Here is a 24,815-nt window from a genome sequence, read left to right as displayed (position 1 = left end):
CAATAACTCATTATAAATTATTGTACAAGTTCTCAGAGGCAGATGACCACTTTTAGACATTCATAATTCATATGATCTAAGTCATCCACAGGCACCATGACCCAAAGCATCCACAGATTCTTTAACCTTAGTTATCAACAGACAACATGACATTAGACTTCCAGAGGTACTGTAACCTGAGGCATCCACAGACACCATGACCTTAGGTATCCACAAGCACTGTGACCTTAGGTATCCACATACACCAGGCCTTAGGTATCCACAGACACCATGACCTTAGGTATCCACAGACACCATGACCTTAGGTATCCACAGACACCATGACCTTAGGTATCCACAGACACCATGACCTTAGGTATCCACAGACACCAGGCCTTAGGTATCCACAGACACCATGACCTTAGGTATCCACAGACACCAGGCCTTAGGTATCCACAGACACCATGACCTTAGGTATCCACAGACACCATGACCTTAGGTATCCACAGACACCATGACCTTAGGTATCCACAGACACCATGTATCCACAGACACCATGACCTTAGGTATTTACAGACACAATGACCTTAGGTATCCACAGACACCATGACCTTAGGTATCCACAGACACCAGGCCTTAGGTATCCACAGACACCATGACCTTAGGTATCCACAGACACCAGGCCTTAGGTATCCACAGACACCATGACTTTAGGTATCCACAGACACCAGGCCTTAGGTATCCACAGACACCATGACTTTAGGTATCCACAGACACCATGACCTTAGGTATCCACAAGCACTGTGACCTTAGGTATCCACACACACCAGGCCTTAGGTATCCACATACACCAGATGACCTGAAGTATCCACAGGCACCATAACCTTGATGATCTACTGGCACCATGACCTTAGTGACCTACTGGCATCAAGACCTTAGTGATTTACAGACACCATGACCTTAGTGATTTACAGGCACCATGACCTTAGTGACTTACTGGCACCATGACCTTAGTGAACTACTGGCACCATGACCTTAGTGATTTACAGGCACCATGACCTTAGTGATTTACAGGCACCATGACCTTAGTGACCTACTGGCACCATGACCTTAGTGATTTACAGGCAGCATAACCTTAATGATTTACAGGCACCATGACCTTAGTGACCTACTGGCACCATGACCTTAGTGATTTAAAGGCACCATGACCTCAGTGACCTACTGGCACCATGACCTTAGTGACCTTCTGCCACCATGACCTTAGTGACCTACTGGCACCATGACCTTAGTGACCTACTGGCACCATGACCTTAGTGACCTTCTGCCACCATGACCTTAGTGACCTACTGGCACTATGACTTTAGTGACCTACTGACACTATGACCATAGTGACCTACTGGCACCATGACCTTTTGACCTGCCACCATGACCTTAGTGACCTACTGGCACTATGACCTTAGTGACCTACTGGCACCATGACCTTAGTGATTTACAGGCACCATGACCTTAGTGATTTACAGGCACTATGACCTTAGTGACCCACAGGCACCATGACCTTAGTGATCTACTGGCACCATGACCTTAATGACATACTGGTACTATGACCTTAGTGACCTACTGGCACTATGACCTTAGTGACCTACTGGCACCATGACCTTAGTGACCTACTGGCACCATGACCTTAGTGACCTACTGGCACCATGAACTTAGTGACCTTCTGCCACCATGACCTTAGTGACCTACTGGCACTATGACTTTAGTGACCTACTGGCACTATGACCTTAGTGACCTACTGGCACCATGACCTTAGTGACCTGCCACCATGACCTTAGTGACCTACTGGCACTATGACCTTAGTGACCTACTGGCACCATGACCTTAGTGATTTACAGGCACCATGACCTTAGTGATTTACAGGCACTATGACCTTAGTGATCTACTGGCACCATGACCTTAATGACATACTGGCACCATGACGTTACATTATGCCAACGTTACAAGAACAGGCAGCTGCAATGTTTATATGGACAATTGTGACGTGACCAGGTCAGGTTGGTTTAGTGTTTGTCTGTATCAAATGTGACTAGAACAGGCCTGGTAGGTTCAATGTTTACTTTATCAGTGTGACTAGAACAGGCCTGGTAGGTTCTATGTTTACCTTTATCAGTGTGACTAGAACAGGCCTGGTAGGTTCAATGTTTACTTTATCAGTGTGACTAGAACAGGCCTGGTAGGTTCAATGTTTACTTTATCAGTGTGACTAGAACAGGCCGGGTAGGTTCAATGTTTACTCATATCAGTGTGACTAGAACAGGCCTGGTAGGTTCAATGTTTACTCATATCAGTGTGACTAGAACAGGCCTGGTAGGTTCAATGTTTACTTTATCAGTGTGACTAGAACATGCCTGGTAGGTTCAATATTTACCTTTATCAGTGTGACTAAAACATGCCTGGTAGGTTCTATGTTTACCTTTATCATTGTGACTAGAACATGCCTGGTAGGTTCAATGTTTACCTTTATCAGTGTGACTAGAACAGGCCTGGTAGGTTCAATGTTTACCTTTATCAGTGTGACTAGAACAGGCCTGGTAGGTTCAATATTTACTTGTACCAATGTGACAAGAAAGGCACCAGTAATTTTTATGTATGGTTGAATATGCTGGTTTGTAACCAGATATTTGAATCAAAACAGTCGCTAATTCCATTAAAATGATTCAATATGTTGTGGAAATGATACAATGGGAACTAGAAGGAGGATACAAGTGACTAAGTAAAACACTGATGTGTTTGTAGGCCTGTTTAATTTGACTAGAATCTTTCTACATTACCACTAAACCAAACAGTCATGTGGAGCTGATTAGGTTATTGATCTGTCTCAACACCATCACTCTGCCTGCAGTCAGGGCTCCTCCGATGATTAACCTCATGAGGGTCAACATGGAGTATGGAGGTCTACAACACCATCTGTAGAGTAGGGAGGTCTACAACACCATCTGTGGAGTATGAAGGTACCATCTTTGGAGTAGGGAGGTTTACAATACCATCTGTGGAGTATGGAGGTCTACAACACCATCTTTGGAGTATGGAGGTCTACAACACCATCTGTGGAGTAGGGAGGTTTACAGCAACATCTGTGGAGTATGGAGGTCTACAACACCATCTGTGGAGTAGGGAGGTCTACAACACCATCTGTGGAGTATGGAGGTCTACAACACCATTTGTGGAGTATGGAGGTCTACAACACCATCTGTGGAGTATGGAGGTCTACAACACCATTTGTGGAGTATGAAGGTTTACAACACCATTTGTGGAGTATGCAGGTCTACAACATCATCTTTGGAGTATGGAGGTTTACAACACCATTTGTGGAGTATGGAGGTCTACAACACCATTTGTGGAGTATGAAGGTTTACAACACCATTTGTGGAGTATGAAGGTTAACAACACCATCTGTGGAGAAGGGAGGTCTACAACACCATCTGTGGAGTAGGGAGGTCTACAACACCATCTTTGGAGTATGGAGGTTTACAACACCATTTGTGGAGTATGGAGGTCTACAACACCATCTGTGGAGTATGGAGGTTTACATCACCATTTGTGGAGTATGAAGGTTTACAACACCATCTGTGGAGTATTGAGGTCTACAACACCATCTTTGGAGTAGGGAGGTTTACAACGCCATCTGTAAAGTAGGGAGATTTACAACACCATTTTAAAAATAGGGAGGTCTACATCACCATCTGTGGAGTAGGGAGGTCTACAACACCAGCTGTGGAGTATGGAGGTCTACAACACCATCTGTGGAGTATGGAGGTCTACAACACCATCTTTGGAGCATGACGGTCTACAACACCATCTGTGGAGTATGGAAGTCTACAACACCATCTTTGGAGTATGAAGGTCTACAACACCATCTGTAGAGTATGGAGGTCTACAACACCATCTGTGGATTAGGGAGGTCTACACCATCTGTGGAGTAGGGAGGTCTACAACACCATCTGTGGAGTATGGAGGTCTACAACACCATCTTTGGAGTATGGAGGTTTACAACACCATCTGTGGAGTATGGAGGTCTACAACACCATCTATGGAGTAGGGAGGTCTACAACACCATCTGTGGAGTATGGAGGTCTACAACACCATCTTTTGAACAGGAAGGTCTACAACACCATCTTTGGAATAGGGATGTCTACAACACCATCTTTTGAACAGGAAGGTCTACAACACCATCTTTGGTGTAGGGAGGTCTATAACACCATCTGTGGAGTATGGAGGTCTACAACAACATCTATGGAGTAGGGAGATGTACAACACCGTCTGTAGAGTAGGGAGGTCTATAACACCATCTGTGGAGTATGGAGGTCTACAACACCATCTTTTGAACAAGAAGGTCTACATCACCATCTTTGGAATAGGGATGTCTACAACACCATCTGTGAAATAGGGATGTCACCATCTTTGGAATAGGGATGTCTACAACACCATCTTTTGAACAGGAAGGTCTACAACACCATCTTTGGAATAGGGATGTCTACAACACCATCTTTTGAACAGGAAGGTCTACAACACCATCTTTGGAATAGGGATGTCTACAACACCATCAGTGAAATAGGGATGTCTACCGCACCATCTTTGGAATAGGGATGTCTACAGCACCATCTTTGGAATAGGGATGTCTACAACACCATCAGTGAAATTGGGATGTCTACAGCACCATCTTTGGAATAGGGATGTCTACAGCACCATCTTTGGAATAGGGATGTCTACAACACCATCAGTGAAATAGGGATGCCTACAGCATCATCTTTGGAATAGGGATGTCTACAGCACCATCTTTTGAACAGGAAGGTCTACAACACCATCTTTGGAATAGGCATGTCTACAACACCATCAGTGAAATAGGGATGTCTACAGCACCATCTTTGGAAGGGGGATGTCTACAACACCATCTTTTGAACAGGAAGGTCTACAACACCATCTTTGGAATAGACATGTCTATAACACCATCAGTGAAATAGGGATGTCTACAGCACCATCTTTGGAATAGGGATGTCTACAGCACCATCTTTGGAATAGGGATGTCTACAGCACCATCTTTGGAATAGGGATGTCTACAGCACCATCTTTGGAATAGGGATGTCTACAGCACCATCTTTGGAATAGGGATGTCTACAGCACCATCAGTGAAATAGGAAGTTCTACAACATCATTTGTGGAAAAGGCTTTCATATTGACATATGGATAAGAGGTTCATAACACCATCTATGGATAAGTAGTCTATAGCACTATATGTGGACAAGGGGTCCATAGCACCATCTATGGATAAGGGGTAAATAGCACCATCTGTTGGGTAGGGGGCCATAAAACCAGATGTAGAATAGGGGTCAATTTAACAGTTTCAAGAGATTTAACTGACACAAAATCATCTTAGGAGAATGCTTTAGCTTTATATGAGAGGCTGAAAGCCAACAAGGTTATTTGGAAAAGAAAGTATCATTTTTTTAAAGAAGTTGATTTGAGATAGATCAGTAGTGTTGTTATACTAGGATTGTTACGATAAATCTAGACAAATCAAAAAGATTGACTGTACTGGGTTTATATCTGTTGTTTACAGGCCCTGTAGAGGTATATGTTATATTGACTGCACTGGGTTTATATCTGTTGTTTACAGGCCCTGTAGAGGTATATGTTATATTGACTGTACTGTTGTTTACAGGCCCTGTAGAGGTATATGTTATATTGACTGTACTGTTGTTTACAGGCCCTGTAGAGGTATATGTTACATTGACTGCACTGGGTTTATATCTTTTGTTTACAGGCCCTGTAGAGGTATATGTTATATTGACTGTACTGTTGTTTACAGGCCCTGTAGAGGTATATGTTATATTGACTGTACTGTTGTTTACAGGCCCTGTAGAGGTATATGTTACATTGACTGTACTGGGTTTATATCTGTTGTTTACAGGCCCTGTAGAGGTATATGTTATATTGACTGTACTGTTGTTTACAGGCCCTGTAGAGGTATATGTTATATCGACTGTACTGGGTTTATATCTGTTGTTTACAGGCCCTGTAGAGGTATATGTTATATTGACTGTACTGTTGTTTACAGGCCCTGTAGAGGTATATGTTACATTGACTGTACTGGGTTTATATCTGTTGTTTACAGGCCCTGTAGAGGTATATGTTATATTGACTGTACTGTTGTTTACAGGCCCTGTAGAGGTATATGTTATATTGACTGTACTGGGTTTATATCTGTTGTTTACAGGCCCTGTAGAGGTATATGTTATATTGACTGTACTGGGTTTATATCTGTTGTTTACAGGCCCTGTAGAGGTATATGTTATATTGACTGTACTGTTGTTTACTATGTAATGTGGAGTAATACCTTCCCAATGGAAGCTGTAACAAGACTGCTGGATTAATAATGCATACATTTTATTACTTTGTTGAAGTAGATATAGCAAATTCAATCATCTATGGTGAGTTCCACACATTTGTCGGGCGGCCTGCTAGTACACACCATAAACATTGAGGGATAATACCAGATTCTGTCTCTGTGGATAATGCTTACAATTTCTCTCAGCTCCTATCAACCATGTTGGAACAAATTTACCTGAAAATAGTCCAAGTGTGACAAATAATGGTGTATTGATTGATGACATAGTAGATATAGAACAGTGTTCTACTGGAGTAGTGGCTTTGTAAGCATTCCCTAGAGTCATTGATTCTGTTTCTCGTGTCACAACTCAGTGATTATTGGGTGGATGGAATTTTGTCATTCTGTATTATGGTGAACTTCTAAACAAGAGTCCATCTTGCTTATACCTGGTTATCATTGTTATAGAAAGCCTTCTGAAAATTAATAATTTTCTTAAATGATGTTAATTAATTTTCACAAATTTATTTTTGATAAAAAATAAGCCTAACAATCACAATTCACCTCCATTAGCTGGAGTTCAAATAAATTTTTTTTGTATTTGAGAATTCTCCCATATTTAGGAATGACTATGATAAGAATGTAATCCTCTAGCACATTCCATTATTGAAATTGAACATGTTTGTACAATTGAAGATCAATTGTTATTTTAATGAAAGCTTTCTGTCCTTACTTCATGTACTGCTGTAGTGACATCAAAGTTGATGTACAATACAGATTACATAGGATTCCACTTGGTCTGTTAAACACAGGGTACATATTACACAGGGTACATAATACACAGGGTACATATTACACAGGTGATTATAATACAGGGTACATATTACACAGGTGATTATAATACAGGGTACCTATTACAAAGGGTAAATATTACACAGGGTAAATATAACACAGGGTACATATTACACAGGGTACATATTACACAGGGTAAATATAAAACAGGGTACATATGACACAAGGTAAATACAACACAGGGTAATTATAACACAGTGTAAATATACCACAGGGTACATATTACACAGGGTAATTATAACACTGGATACATATTACACAGGGTACATATTACACAGGGTAATTATAACACTGGGTACATATTACACAGGGTACATATTACACATATTACACAGGGTAAATACAACACAGGGTAATTATAACACAAGTACATATTACACAGGGTCAGTTTTACACACAGTACATATTACACAGGGTCAGTTTTACACACAGTACATATTACACAGGGTCAGTTTTACACACAGTACATATTACACAGGGTCAGTTTTACACACAGTACATATTACACAGGGTCAGTTTTACACACAGTACATATTACACAGGGTCAGTTTTACACACAGTACATATTACACTGGGTCAGTTTTACACACAGTACATATTACACAGGGTCAGTTTTACACACAAGTACATATTACACAGGGTCAGTTTTACACACAGTACATATTACACAGGGTCAGTTTTACACACAGTACATATTACACAGGGTCAGTTTTACACACAGTACATATTACACAGGGTCAGTTTTACACATGAAATCTAAAAATGGTATATGTTACCCTGGGGGAAGAAATTACACAGTCAGTTTCAGGGAATATATTTCCAAGTGTCTGATTGATAGCCATGTAAGCTTTAGTTTAAATCAATGAAATGAATATATATTTGTTAATGTATTCATCCCACTGTAAATGCCATAAAAGTGTAGTTTCTGTGGTAATCAACTGTTTCCCAAATTGTTTGATTTTTTTCCCCGCCAAAAATGTTTTTGTGGCTGAAATTATCTTTTTAAAAAGTAGATTTAGAATAGAAATGTTAAGAAACCAAAATATGTGGTTGAAAAAGAGTTAGAAACCAAGGTTTCCTGCTGATGGTGCTTGTGTGTGCATGGGATGTTATCAGGATGTGGTATGGAGAGCTGCCGGAGATGTGTTCTAAGGAGAACTGTCGGAGATGTGTTCTACAAGCTTTTACCTTCCATTACAGATGTTGTAAATGATGACAAATCACACGTTAATGGTATCTACATATAGAGCCGACATTATTGGGTTTTTACCTGTCCTCACAGGTCATATATTTCAGGTGATTGAATCAATTAAGATTAAACTTGTGTAGAAGTTTTATAATTAGGGTAGATTAACATAGTTGTATACCCAGTAATGAAGACTTACAATAAAGCTGTACGTTACGTTACCGTTTTAATTTTTTCTTTTTGTTTTTTTATTTACAGGTGGCTATAAAGATTATAGATACTAGAAAAATAAAGGAGGAGTATGTGCGTCAGAACCTTCATCGTGAGGCTCGAATCCTCGGTCAGCTACGTCACCCTAATATTGTCCGTCTGTACGAGACATTGAAGGTACGTACATGAATGCATGCTTCCATACCCAGTATTACGACTGCTTGGTCCAGGATTGCAAAAGAAGTACCTGGATGGGATGTCTTAATGTCCTTCTGAATCCAGTGTGTTTCTCTAATAATGACTTCAGTTCAAATTTACTCTTCCTGTGTTTCTCCTTTCATAATGTTTCATATTAAAAAAAAATTTCATTAATATTTAGAGAAATAGTTTTTAGGCAATAGAACATTTTATAACCATGTAACTCACCACCAGGTGATTCTAGAACCTCAGCCAACTTTCAAAAGTTACCCACAGTCCACAGACGTCATTATTTGATACCTCCATTAGGGATCGAACCCCAAACCTCTATATTACTGAACACATGATTGACTGATCAAGATAAAGAGAAATTTTCAGGGAAGTTGTCAAAAGAAATTTTCAAGACAAAAAAGTGGCACTGATAAAAGTTTTTCTAAAGAAAAGCATTCAGGGTTTGAGTAAATATTTCCATGACTATTGGTAACCGTTCAATCAATTAATCAAAGGTTCCATGACAGGAAATATTTAAAATTGAGAATGGTTTTGTAATACCTTTTTCCCCCTGCACATCATTCCTTAGTAGAGCAGATTCTCCCTCACAAAGCATGCGTTCTGCCTTGTCAGCACTGGTCAGCATCAAATTCAAACCAAAATATATCTCTCCTGAAAAAAACATTTAGCTGCATGTACTGACCAGGACGCTGCCACAATGAGAAAGCCAGGATACCTTCAGCAGTGACAGAGCCAGGACAACTCCATAGTGACAGAGCCAGAACAACTGCATAGTGACAGAGCCAGAACAACTCCATAGTGACAGAGCCAGATAAAACTCAGCAGTGACAGAGCCAGAATAACTCCATAGTGACAGAGCCAGAACAACTCCATAGTGACAGAGCCAGATAAAACTCAGCAGTGACAGAGCCAGATAAACCTCAGCTGTGACAGAGCCAGAACAACTCCATAGTAACAGAGCTAGAACAACTCCATAGTGACAGATGTAGAACAACTGATAGTGACAGATGCAGAACAGCTCCATAGTGACAGATGCAGAACAGCTCCATAGTGACAGATGCAGAACAGCTCCATAGTGACAGATGCAGAACAGCTCCATAGTGACAGATGCAGAACAGCTCCATAGTGACAGAGGCAGAACTCTTCTGTATTGAATAGCTAGAATAACTCCACAGTGACAGAGCCAGAACAGCTCCATAGTGACAAACCCAGAACATCTCCACAGTGGAGCAGAATTTTGGTTAAATCTATTTATTTGCTTATTTATTGATTTTCGCGTTGCTACAAAAATAAGATGGCAACAGCTGTAGGATATTTGAATATCAAAGTTTGGTTGCCATGGAATGTGATCTCACTTTTCACAGATGCCAAAAATAGTCATATAAGAGATTTAATGGTTACAAATACATATGCTACTTTCTGTGTTTCGTTTGCTATACAGTCATACAAAAAGACTTCAGATATCAAATTGAAACACACATGTGTCTTCCAGGTACCGAATGGAGAGAGAAACACAGACTTATTTCACATTTAGTAGTGTGTGATTCCCTTTATCAATGTCTGTACAGTTAGGATTTCTCTATCTGTAGATTTACTCAGATTTTGTGTTGATATGCAGATTTATCGGTTAAAAACAGTAACTACTAATTCTGTCTTCAAATTAGTCAGTATCAAGTGATAATCAAAGAAGCCATACATGGGAGAGATAGTAATTATGGAACTATAGATAGGAGGGGTGGTCAGGAGGGAGCTATCTATAGGAGGGGTGGTAAGGATGGAGTCATATTTAGGAGGGGTGGTAAGGATAGAACCATATATAGTAGGGGTGGTAAGGAGGGAGCTATCTATAGAAGGGGTGGTAAGGAGGGAGCCATATTAAGGAGGAGTGGTAAGGATGGAGCCATATATAGGAGGGGTGGTAAAAATGGAGCCATATATAGTATGGGTGGTAAAAATGGAGTTATATATAGGAGGGGTGGTAAAAATGGAGTTATATATAGGAGGGGTGGTAAGGATGGAGCCATATTTAGGAGGGGTGGTAAGGATGGAACCATATATAGAAGGGGTGGTTAGGATGGAGTTATATATAGGAGGAGTGGTAAGGATGGAGTCATATATAGGAGGGGTGGTAAAAATGGAGTAGGAGGGGTAGTAAAGATGGAGTTATATATAGGAGGGGTGGTAAGGGTGGAGCCATATATAAGAGGGGTGGTAAGGATGGAGTTATATATAGGAGGGGAGGTAAGGGTGGAGCCATATATAGGAGGGGTGGTAAAAATGGAGTTATATATAGGAGGGGTGGTAAAAATGGAGTTATATATAGGAGGGGCGGTAAGGATGGAGCCATATATAGCAGGGGAGATAAGGATGGAACTATATATAGCAGGGGTGGTAAGGATGGAGCCATATATAGCAGGGGCTTTAAGGATGGAGTTATATATAGCAGGGGCAGTAAGGATGGAGCTATATATATAGGCAGGGTTGTATTGTTATGGAGCCCTTGCTGAAAGTCCAAACAGCTATAATAGTGGATGTAAAACCTGTTAGTTAAATACATAGGTAAATAACTGAATGAATTATGAAGTGATGAACATCATTGTATATAGCCAAAATTCATTCTGATGGTTTCAAAGCAAGTAATTTGTTCATGTTAATAGACTAAGGATAGGGAAATGATGGAAAATGTGACTGATAAGAAGTGAGATATTTATTTGACAAAAGTTCACTTTTTAGTGAAAATAATTAAGATAAAAATTAGCACTTTGATCAATAGCCTTTGCTATCTCCAGAAATGTCTTTGGGTCATGGCCTTCTTGAATAAGAAACCAGTTTGAGATGAGTTAGTTGTTTGACTACAGGACAGAGTGCCATAAGGCAAAAATTAGGAAATCTCATGTATTGTCAAAAAGGATCTCGATAAATACTAAGGCTGAACTATTGCTTAACTGTCACTAAACCAGCATTGTAAAATACCATCGCTAATCTATCACAGTCCTGTCATTGTACCGTCACTGTACTGTCACTGTACCATGACTGTACCGTCACTGTACCGTCACTGTACTGTAAGTGTACTGTCACTGTACCATGACTGTACCTTCACTGTACCATGACTGTACCATGACTGTACCATGACTGTACCGTCACTGTACCGTCACTGTACTGTAAGTGTACTGTCACTGTACCATGACTGTACCGTCACTGTACCATCACTATACTGTCACTGTACCATCACTGTACTGTCACTGTACCCTCACTGTACCATTACTGTACTGTCACTGTACTGTCACTGTACTGTAACTGTACCATCACCGTACCATCACTGTACTGTCACTGTACCGTCACTGTACCATCACTGTACCGACACTGTACCGTCACTGTACCGTCACTGTACCACCTTGGTGTGTCATTATCCACGACTGTTCTGTCAATGTACATTTACTGTACTGTCACGATACTGCCCACAGGAGCCAAGATCATCCTATTCAAAAGGGACTCAGTTTTTAAAATTGTATCAGGAACACAGGACCCAAGACTATCCTTTTCAAAAAGGGCACAGTGTTTTAAATTGTACCATTCAACAGGAACACAGTGCTGTAAATTTGCTGTCTTAAAAACAATGTTTCGTAAATAAAGGACATCCTTGTGTGGTACATTCTCCAGTATTTGCCTGGCAATATTGATTTTTTAATATGCACTTCAAAACCAGAGCAGAACTTTCCCTTAATTTGTATCTAACATGAGGATTTTACAATATCAGGGATCGTATTTATTGCATGCTTTATTATTGTATATAGAGTTGTTATCAAGGCTTGGTTATAACTGTGTACAGGGTTATTATCAAGGCTGGGTTATAACTGTGTACAGGGTTATTATCAAGGCTGGGTTATAATTGTGTACAGGGTTATTATCAAGGCTGGGTTATAACTGTGTACAGGGTTATTATCAAGGCTTGGTTATAACTGTGTACAGGGTTATTATCAAGGCTTGGTTATAACTGTACAGGGTTATTATCAAGACTGGGTTATAACTGTGTACAGGGTTATTATCAAGGCTTGGTTATAACTGTACAGGGTTATTATCAAGGCTGGGTTATAACTGTGTACAGGGTTATTATCAAGGCTTGGTTATAACTGTACAGGGTTATTATCAAGGCTGGGTTATAACTGTGTACAGGGTTATTATCAAAGCTTGGTTATAACTGTGTACAGGGTTATTATCAAGACTGGGTATAACTGTGTACAGGGTTACTATCAAGGCTGGGTTATAACTGTGTGTACAGGGTTTTTATCAAGACTGGGTTATAACTGTGTACAGGGTTATTATCAAGGCTGGGTTATATCTGTGTACAGGATTATTATCAAGGCTTGGTTATAACTGCGTACAGGGTTTTTATCAAGACTGGGTTATAACTGCGTACAGGGTTTTTATCAAGACTGGGTTATAACTGTGTACAGGGTTATTATCAAGGCTGGGTTATAATTGTGTACAGGGTTACTATCAAGGCTGGGTTATAACTGTGTGTACAGGGTTTTTATCAAGACTGGGTTATAACTGTGTACAGGGTTTTTATCAAGACTGGGTTATAACTGTGTACAGGGTTTTTATCAAGACTGGGTTATAACTGTGTACAGGGTTTTTATCTAGCTTGACTTTATGGGTTCTTTTCAGGACCAAGGTATTTATTGTATGCAGATTTATTTGTAACATTTTCCAATTAGAAAACTCCAGGAATTCACTTCTGATTTTTTAAGGACCAACATCTATATCAGTCGTTTTGAAATATGCCAGTTTAGTTGGAGTTGATGATGGATGGTAGAACGAGTGCTATGTCATTATGTTCCTGTTAAGGAAGTGTGGACACCAGGCTCGGGAGATGTCAGATCGGTGTCTCTTGTTATCCCTGTCACCTGATTGGTAATGCCACATTCTAACAATCCGCCAGTATTGGATGATTCATGAGTTAGAGAATGCTTTCTTCCGGAGCCATTGTTGGAAATGGTGGCACCAAAGTATTCTTCAACAGATTCAGGTTCCCGGGGAAAGGAATCCTCCTTGTGTAATGTCAGTATACAAAATAGGACCTGTTCATGTAAATTTCAATTTATATTCAACAATTTCCTTTTTTGTTTTTTTTTTTGTTTTTGAAGCATATATTCTTTAGTGATGTAATACCTTGTGGGAGGTGCTTGGGTCATGTATCTACATTGAGGTGAATTCTTTCGCTATCCCATATAGGCCTGCTGTAAAACCTCCTAGCAACCGCAGCCTCGCCGAAAATGATTTGCACAGAAAATGAGTATAGTGAATATGGATGAACTAAAATAAGTCAGTGAGAGATCTATTAGCTAGAAAGGATTTGAAATTGGCTTGGTGTATATGTAAGCAGACTTGTTGGTATGTTGTTGGTGTCTGAATAGTATGTGGCATGGCATCAAACCCCAAATATGGGCACGAGTATAGGGTATTGTTACTAGTCTTAAGTCACAGATCGATAGTAGTGCAGTTGTCACACACACCAAAACTGTTTTGCCTGTATTTTTATTCAATGCACTATCTTGGAAAGGCATCATAAAATCTACTCTATATAGCATGCATCTATATCGCCAGTGGGAACCAGTGATCAATACGGACAAATACGCCTAGCAGACGGCCATGTTTCATACCGTTATACAGTCAATCAATCGCTCAAACTTTTTGTGAGAAACATTTCCAGCACCATGTCTAAAATCTATTACACGATTGTTAGGCAAAATAACATGATAAGACCCAAAGTAATTTTGGTTATTGACTGGCTAAGTTTAAAATGTAAAAGTTAATTTGATGTTATAGCAGGGATGATGAACATCAGTGCTCTCTATTTTGCTCCAGAGGAGAAAACCTCAGAGAATGGAGTAGCTACCAGCTTGAGGGGTTGACCATCGTCCAAGGAGGACCCCTTAGTGTTCATATTGTTTGCTACTAATATAAAAGACATGAATTATCGTGTAGTTAGCCTTTCATGTAGGATAGAAAACTGTTCTTAGGTTTAGCAGTTTGGCCTGGAGAAATCTTGGGTTTTGAAGCTCTGAAACATGACTGCTAACAGTTTCAGTATTGTGCAATACTTGCTTTCTATAAATGTCAAAGGTCAACTTGTTCTGAAATAGTTTACACGAGGAAACTTTAGACACAACATTCTTGATATGGATTGGTGTTCTAATTTTAACTTTCTGCTTCAAATTGTGAAATTACTGATAGGATTTCGAAAGATAGAAATAGAGGTTACACAAAGATTTCGGTTATAAAAAGTAAAAATATCAGTAAGATTTTTTGATAAATAGTTTCAATATAGGTAGGCTACAATTGCTAATCTTGAAAGAAAATTATCAGTATGTTTTAGTATAAAGATACAAGTATGTTTTAGTATAAAGTTACAAATATGTTTTAATATAAAGTTACAAATATGTTTTAGTATAAAGATACAAGTATGTTTTAATATAAACATACAAATATGTTTTAGTTTAAAGATTCCAGTATATTTCCATATAAAGTTACAAATGATATGTTGGTATATAGGTAGATATAGGTAGAAGTATGTTTTGGTATATAGGTATGTTTTGGTATATAGGTAGAAGTATGTTTTGGTATATAAGGTAGAAGTATGTTTTGGTATATAGGTAGAAGTATGTTTTGGTATATAGGTAGAAGTATATATTGGTATATAGGTAGAAGTATGTTTTGGTATATAGGTAGAAGTATGTTGTAGTATAAATAAACATGTTATAGTAAAAAAATGATTTATTTGAATTTCCTTGAAGACGTTTGACCTATAAGTAATCTCACAGTATATTGATGGTCTGGTATAAGTTTGATGATTAAATACTCTTGAAGTTAAACACTTATTTCAATTTTGTTGATGTATGCTGTTGAGAAATGTTAGCCAATGAACGTTGACAGATTACCTAGTTTGCAGTACACTGTTTTTTGGTTTATGTGTAATGTAGAAACACATATTTTCATGGGGTTCAAATTTTCAGGTTTTCCAAAATATACATTTTTGTGGGCACATGATTTCGTGGATAATTCCTGCTCTCTGCTGTAATCCATATTAATTTTTTCTTTTATCATATCCTAGACATCTGTGGATTTAGAGGACTGACCAATTGAAATAAGATATATCACTCACAAAAAAAAATGATTTCACAGTAAGTCTTTGCTATTTATTGATCTTTGGGCACTTTTGACAATTAATACTCTTGTAGTATTTTGGACATAAAAGAGATTTAATCCTCATGTAAAACTTGAGACAATGAATGATGATCTTGTAGTATTTTGGCCAAAGACTGTGATGGAAGTATTTTAGCTGTTGAACAGTGTAATTTTGGCCAATGAATACTCTTTCAGTTATTTGTCTTTCATCGAATTTTTTTTTTAAACCATGAAATGTTTTTGTGAAGTCATCATTTTTCTTTTTGTTGATCTTAAACTTAAATGTAAACAACTAATGGGGACCAGTAAGATAAAATGTAACTACAATAAAACCTGAGTTAAAGACCACCTGACTATTAAGGCCACTTTTTGGTTCCCTTTGTAATGTAATTCATAGTAATTGAACCTCTATATAAAGGCCACCTGTTTACAAAGGCCACATTTCTCAGCTCCCTTGAGTGGCTTTTATAGACAGGTTTAACTGTAAATGTAAGACTTTAGTTTGATTGATTTGGTATGTATACAAACACGAATTGTACTTTGTTTTCTTGTTGAAATCACTTTCACATGCAAAGGACTCTAATGCAAATTTTGATTTGGAACACAGTGAAGTTATGCAGGAGAATTTTGCAGGGTATATCAGTAAACGTAAGTTCTTAGACTGAAACAGCAAATGCATCAGTGAGGACTAGAATATTGATTTAAATATTGGCAATTCTGGTGGAATATTGGGGCAATGAGTGTAGTAGAATTTAATTACAACACTGTATCATGTTGTAATACAATTTATCACGAAATAGACCCTACAACAGAACTATCAGGGGTCGGGACCCTGCAACAGAACTATCTATCAGGGGTCAGGACCCAACAACAGAACTATCTATCAGGGGTCAGGACCCAACAACAGAACTAACTATCAGGGGTCGGGACCCTACAATAGAACTATCATGGGTCGGGACCCTACAACAGAACTATCTATCAGGGGTCAGGACCCAACAACAGAACTAACTATCAGGGGTCGGGACCCTACAATAGAACTATCATGGGTCGGGACCCTACAACAGAACTATCTATCAGGGGTCAGGACCCAACAACAGAACTAACTATCAGGGGTCGGGACCCTACAATAGAACTGTCAGGGGTCGTGACCCTACAACAGAACTATCTATCAGGGGTCAGAACCCTACAATAGAACTATCTATCAGGGTCGGGACCCAACAACAGAACTAACTATCAGGGGTCGGGACCCTACAATAGAACTATCATGGGTCGGGACCCTACAACAGAACTATCTATCAGGGGTCAGGACCCAACAACAGAACTATCTATCAGGGGTCAGGACCCAACAACAGAACTAACTATCAGGGGTCGGGACCCTACAATAGAACTGTCAGGGGTCGGGACCCTACAACAGAACTATCTATCAGGGGTCAGGACCCAACAACAGAACTATCTATCAGGGGTCAGAACCCTACAATAGAACTATCTATCAGGGTCGGGACCCAACAACAGAACTAACTATCAAGGGTCGGGTCCCTACAACAGAACTAACAGGGGTCGGGACCCTACAACAGAACTTATTGTCAGGAGTCGGGACCCTACAACAGAACTTATTATCAGGGGTCAGGACCCTACAACAGAACTATCTATCAGGGGTCGGGACCCAACAACAGAACTATCTATCAGGGGTCGGGACCCAACAACAGAACTTATTATCAGGGGTCAGGACCCTACAACAGAACTATCTATCAGGGGTCGGGACCCAACAACCAATCTTATTATCAGGGGTCGGTACCCAACAACAGAATTATTATCAGGGGTCGGGACCCTACAACAGAACTGACTATCAGGGATCGGGACTCTACAACAGAACTAACTATCAGGGGTCAGGACCCTACAACAGAACTAACTATCAGGGGTCGTGACCCTACAACAGAACTATCTATCAGGGGTCAGGACCCTACAATAGTACTATCTATCAGGGGTCGGGACCCAACAACAGAACTATCTATCAGGGGTCAGGACCCTACAATAGTACTATCTTTCAGGGGTCAGATACCTACAACAGAACTATCTATCATTGTCGGGACCCTACAACAGAACTATCCATCAGGGGTCGGGACCCTACAACAGAACTATCTATCAGGGGTCGGGACCCAACAACTGAACTTATTATCAGGGGTCGGGACCCTACAACAGAACTAACTATCAGGGGTCAGGACCCTACAACAGAACTATCTATCAGGGGTCGGGACCCTACAACAGAACTAACTATCATGGGTTGGGACCCTACAACAGAACTGACTATCAGGGGTTGGGACCCAACAACAGAACTGACTATCAGGGGTCAGGACCCTACAACAGAACTATCTATCAGGGGTCAGGACCCTACAACAGAACTATCTATCAGGGGTCGGGACCCAACAACTGAACTTATTATCAGGGGTCGGGACCCTACAACAGAACTAACTATCAGGGGTTGGGACCCAACAACAGAACTGACTATCAGGGGTTGGGACCCAACAACAGAACTGACTATCAGGGGTCAGGACCCTACAACAGAACTATCTATCAGGGGTCAGGACCCTACAACAGAACTATCTATCAGGGGTCGGGACCCAACAACTGAACTTATTATCAGGGGTCGGGACCCTACAACAGAACTAACTATCAGGGGTCGGGACCCTACAACAGAACTAACTATCAGGGGTCGGGACCCTACAACAGAACTGACTATCAGGGGTCATAACCCTACAACAGAACTATCCATCAGGGGACGGGACCCTACAACAGAACTATCTATCAGGGGTCGGGACCCTACAACAGAACTGACTATCAGGGGTCATAACCCTACAACAGAACTATCCATCAGGGGTCGGGACCCAACACCAGAACTGACTATCAGGGGTCATGACCCTACAACAGAACTATCCATCAGGGGTCGGGACCCTACAACAGAACTATCTATCAGGGGTCGGGACCCTACAACAGAACTATCTATCAGGGGTCAGGACCCTACAACAGAACTATCTATTAGGGTTCAGGACCCTACAACAGAACTATCTATCAGGGGTTGGGACCCTACAACAGAACTAAATATCGAGGGTCGAGACCCTACAACAGAACTATCTATCAGGGGTCAGAACCCTACAACAGAACTAACTATCAGGGGTCAGGACCCTACAACAGAACTATCTATCAGGGGTCGGGACCCTACAACAGAACTATCAGGGGTCAGGACCCTACAACAGAACTAACTATCAGGGGTCAGGACCCTACAACAGAACTATCAGGGGTCAGGACCCTACAACAGAACTATCTATCAGGGGTCAGGACCCTACAACAGAACTAACTATCAGGGGTCGGGACCCTACAACAAAACTATCAGGGGATGGATGTGAAAGGACTTCAATCTTTTGAGAACATCCTTGTTAGAAGTTTCTAGCTAGTACTTCTGTGAAAAATGTTGTAGCTTGCTTATAATTAACTTTTTGAAACATCCCTTTCTGCTATATGGAGCAAAATGTTGTGAGGCTTGGCAGAAATACTTTCTAGAACTCTTTTTGCATGAAGATACAAAGAGGTTGTTGGGTTCCTGCGCAGGTGGTTATTTTCTGTGGGAAGTAGCCCTTGGGACTCATTAAATTACTTCTTTTGAGTTGATGTCTGATGGAAAAAAGTGGAGGTGAGAAATTTCCTACCTACAAGAAAATTCCAACAGCTTGACGAGAAGAACGCTGGCTAGAAGTAGATTATGTTATAAACTGCGGATTGTGGCTACCCGGTATTCTGTATGGAAAATACATTATGATGTGTATCTCAGTGCCAGTTATGTAACTAAAATGAGGCTAGGATATTTGCTTCATTCAAACTGGTTAAGAAATGTTAGTCAACAAAGATATTTCATTGGTCTTACAATAATATCTACCTGGATTTCATTTCTTTTTGTATTGATGTTGTTATTTTGTTGTTATTTTGGATTGATATGGTAATTTGATGTTATTTTGGATTGATATGGTAATTTGTTGTTATTTTGGATTGATATGGTAATTTGTTGTTATTTTGGATTGATATGGTAATTTGTGGTTATTTGGGTATGGTATGGTAATTTGTTATTTTTTTGGATTGATATGGTAATTTGTTGTTATTTTAGATTGATATGGTAATTTGTTGTTATTTTGGATTGATATGGTAATTTGTTGTTATTTTGGATTGATATGGTAATTTGTTGTTATTTGGGTATGATATGGTAATTTGTTGTTATTTTGGATTGATATGGTAATTTGTTGTTATTTGGGTATGATATGGTAATTTGTTGTTATTTTAGATTGATATGGTAATTTGTTGTTATTTTGGATTGATATGGTAATTTGTTGTTATTTTGGATTGATATGGTAATTTGATGTTATTTTGGATTGATATGGTAATTTGTTGTTATTTTGGATTGATATGGTAATTTGTTGTTATTTTGGATTGATATGGTAATTTGTTGTTATTTGGGTATGATATGGTAATTTGTTGTTATTTTGGATTGATATGGTAATTTGTTGTTATTTTGGATTGATATGGTAATTTGTTGTTATTTTGGATTGATATGGTAATTTGATGTTATTTTGGATTGATATGGTAATTTGTTGTTATTTTGGATTGATATGGTAATTTGTTGTTATTTTGGATTGATATGGTAATTTGTTGTTATTTTGGATTGATATGGTAATTTGTTGTTATTTGGGTATGGTATGGTAATTTGTTTTTTTGGATTGATATGGTAATTTGATGTTATTTTGGATTGATATGGTAATTTGATGTTATTTTGGATTGATATGGTAATTTGTTGTTATTTTGGATTGATATGGTAATTTGTTGTTATTTGGGTATGATATGGTAATTTGTTGTTATTTTGGATTGATATGGTAATTTGATGTTATTTTGGATTGATATGGTAATTTGTTGTTATTGTGTTAACGGACCTTAAAACCTTGACCACCAAAACTCATTCCTTGTCATTTATTCTTAGCTAGATGGCAGATCTTTAAAGCATTTTTATTTTTGTGATCACTCGGTGACGTTTTAAACCCAGATTAATCCATTTGTGGAAGACAATTATGTAGATTGGTGCAGTTTTGTGAAATCTGTTGTTAAAAATTAAATCAAATGGAAAAGTGCTGAGAAGCAATCTGGCAAATGCCGCAGAATCTGTGAGCAGCTGTCAGATACTGTGAAGTTGCTGAGTGGTTTACCTGGGCATTGTGCGGCAGCCATTTTGTACTGTTAACATAGATCTTTGAGTGCAGCAAGGCCAGGATCACATGACTACTAATACAATGATCCTGATTTCTGCTGAGGATCGGGTAGATGCCAGCCATTGTTTGATTCAGAAAGCTCCCCTAGGCCACCATTTGTATTACAGCTTTATGAGAGGAACTTAATTTTCAGCTAACAACACTTTTAACAAATTAAATCGGATGTTGTAATGTTGTTAGTTTGGTTTGTTTACATTGCTGATGAGTAAGGACCAGGTACTGGAAATTACACTCAGGGCACAGGCAGGTGGGTGGAGGATCAAGTATGATGGACCATACTGTGGGGATTACACTCAGGGGACAGGCAGGTGGATAGAGGTCAAGTATGATGGACCATACTGTGGGGATTACACTCTGGGGACAGGCAGGTGGATGGAGGTCAAGTATGATGGACCATACTATGGGGATACCACTCGGGACAGTCAGATGGATGGACGTCAAGTATGATGGACCAAACTGGGGATTACACTCAGGGGACAGGCAGGTGGGCGGAGGATCAAGAAGGATGGACCAAACTGTGGGGATTACACTCTGGTTACAGTCAGGTGGATAGAGGTCAAGTATTGGCAAGATGATGGGAATTACACTCTTAGCAGGGGTCATTACTGAACAGCCAGTCCCTAATAATATGTCCACAAGATCTGACATGAGGTGCCTTACAACCTGTACAGTGGTCGAAGAACGAGTAGTTTGTTATATGGGATAAGGTTAACTGTGATTCATTTCCTGGACATGAACAAGTTTGGATTAATTTTTATCAGAAAATGGTTTATTTACTTATATTTAAGGGTTTTAAAACCATGCTTCATTGTCAAGTCTGTCTCCTACCAAAATTAAATGAAAGTTTGATACAGATATTAAATTGATTATTTAATTAAGGTGTGTGTTAGAGAGACAGGTGTACAGCTAGGATTTAGTACAGGTGTGTGTTAAGGAGACAGGTGTACAGCTAGGATTTAGTAAAGGTGTGTGTTAGGGAGACAGGTGTACAGCTAGGATTTAGTACAGGTGTGTGTTAGGGAGACAGGTGTACAGCTAGGATTTAGTACAGGTGTGTGTTAGGGAGACAGGTGTACAGCTAGGATTTAGTAAAGGTGTGTGTTAGGGAGACAGGTGTACAGCTAGGATTTAGTACAGGTGTGTGTTAGGGAGACAGGTGTACAGCTAGGATTTAGTACAGGTGTGTGTTAGGGAGACAGGTGTACAGCTAGGATTTAGTACAGGTGTGTGTTAGGGAGACAGGTGTACAGCTAGGACTCCAGACCATTGTGTGTTAGAGTGACAGGTGTACTGTTAGGACTCCAGACAAGTGTGTGTTGGAGAGACAGGTGTACAGTTAGGACTCCAGACAAGTATGTGTTAGAGAGACAGGTGTACAGTTAGGACTCCAGACAAGTGTGTGTTGGAGAGACAGGTGTACAGTTAGGACTCCAGACGAGTGTGTGTTGGAGAGACAGGTGTACAGTTAGGACTCCAGACAAGTGTGTGTTAGAGAGACAGGTGTACAGTTAGGACTCCAGACGAGTGTGTGTTAGAGAGACAGGTGTACAGTTAGGACTCCAGACGAGTGTGTGTTAGAGAGACAGGTGTACAGTTAGGACTCCAGACAAGTATGTGTTAGAGAGACAGGTGTACAGTTAGGACTCCAGACAAGTGTGTGTTGGAGAGACAGGTGTACAATTAGGACTCCAGACGAGTGTGTGTTAGAGAGACAGGTGTACAGTTAGGACTCCAGACGAGTGTGTGTTAGAGAGACAGGTGTACAGTTAGGACTCCAGACGAGTGTGTGTTAGAGAGACAGGTGTACAGTTAGGACTCCAGACGAGTGTGTGTTAGAGAGACAGGTGTACAGTTAGGAGTCCAGATGATTGTGTGTTGGAGAGACAGGTGTACAGCTAGGATTCAGCTTAGGTTTATATAAAGGAAGGTGAGGAGACAGATGTGTACTGGGAGGTGAGGAGACAGGTGTGTACATGGAGGTGAGGAGACAGGTGTGTACTGGGAGATGAGAGAGGTGTGTACTTGGAGGTGAGGAGACAGGTGTGTACTGGAAGGTGAGGAGACAGGTGTGTACTGGGAGGTGAGGAGACAGGTGTATACTTGAAGGTGAGGAGACAGGTGTGTACTGGGAGGTGAGGAGACAGGTGTGTACTGGAAGGTGAGGAGACAGGTGTGTACTGGGAGGTGAGGAGACAGGTGTGTACTGGGAGGTAAGGAGACAGGTGTGTACTGGGAGGTGAGGAGACAGGTGTGTACTGGAAGGTGAGGAGACAGGTGTGTACTGGAAGGTGAGGAGACAGGTGTGTACTGGGAGGTGAGGAGACAGGTGTGTACTGGAGGTATGTAGAGAGACATTTAGGAAGTCAGTTGTATAATGAATCCTGTAGAAGCTTGCAGCCAGATCAGTGTATTCAGTGTATTGATTTGTTTTAATTATGGGCTATAGTCTGAGATAAATGAATGGGATTGATTGGTGAGGCCGGTGGTGTCCGACTCCAAGTTAGGTGGAGGCCTACATCACTTGGCGGCGCGACTTATTGTTAGGTAGATGGTTTCCTTGGTAAACACAGACTATTGTAGGTTTTTCTGAGAGATAGGAATCTGCCTGCTTGTATAGCTGGACAATCAGATTCCAAATGAACCTACTGCTGTCTATCCTTGGGCATGATGTCATCCAATATCCCAAATAAATATCAGTCTTGTTGAGGTAAACCTAGTCAATATAATGAGGCCATCAAACACTGTGAACACTTAGTCAACAACAGTTTTTGGTCAGTCCAAATTAATCTGTATTAGTGGGGATTAAATGATTACGTCTTTATGAACATGAACATTTATTGTGTATCACAGAATGTCACCACACACATTTATTGTGTATCACAGAATGTCACCATGAACATTTATTGTGTATCACAGAATGTCACCATGAACATTTATTGTGTATCACAGAATGTCACCATGAACATTTATTGTGTATCACAGAATGTCACCATGAACATTTATTGTGTATCACAGAATGTCACCATGAACATTTATTGTGTATCACAGAATGTCACCATGAACATTTATTGTGTATCACAGAATGTCACCATGAACATTTATTGTGTATCACAGAATGTCACCACGAACATTTATTGTGTATCACAGAATGTCACCATGAACATTTATTGTGGTGTCACAGAATGTCACCATGAACATTTATGTATCACAGAATGTCACCATGAACATTTATTGTGTGTCACAGAATGCCACAACACACATTTATTGTAGTGTCACAGAATGTCATCCAGGAACATTTATTGTGTATCACAGAATGTCACCACACATTTATTGTGTGTCACAGAATGTCACCATGAACATTTATTGTATCACAGAATGTCACCACACACATTTATTGTGTATCACAGAATGTCACCATGAACATTTATTGTGTGTCACAGAATGTCACCTTGAACATTTATTGTGTGTCACAGAATGTCATCATGAACATTTATTGTGTGTCACA

At 39.9% G+C, this 24,815-nt stretch overlaps 1 protein-coding gene across 1 annotated transcript in view; it reads left to right on the top strand.

Annotated features, from left to right (window-relative positions):
* LOC132557359 (serine/threonine-protein kinase par-1-like) overlaps positions 1-24,815 on the top strand; it is a 166,941-nt gene that overhangs the window by 6,000 nt on the left and 136,126 nt on the right. The window contains exon 2 of the mRNA XM_060221853.1: positions 8,658-8,786. Coding sequence (XP_060077836.1) covers positions 8,658-8,786 — 129 coding nt within the window. The remainder of the gene's footprint in view (positions 1-8,657; positions 8,787-24,815) is intronic.

The sequence above is a fragment of the Ylistrum balloti genome, unplaced genomic scaffold, assembly GCF_031769215.1.
Source record: "Ylistrum balloti isolate Yb309-2 unplaced genomic scaffold, AGI_CSIRO_Ybal_v1 Utg369652, whole genome shotgun sequence".
Classification (NCBI taxonomy): domain Eukaryota; kingdom Metazoa; phylum Mollusca; class Bivalvia; order Pectinida; family Pectinidae; genus Ylistrum; species Ylistrum balloti.
The sequence above is the reverse complement of the archived record's forward strand: the minus strand, read 5'-3'. Positions and strand labels throughout refer to the sequence as shown.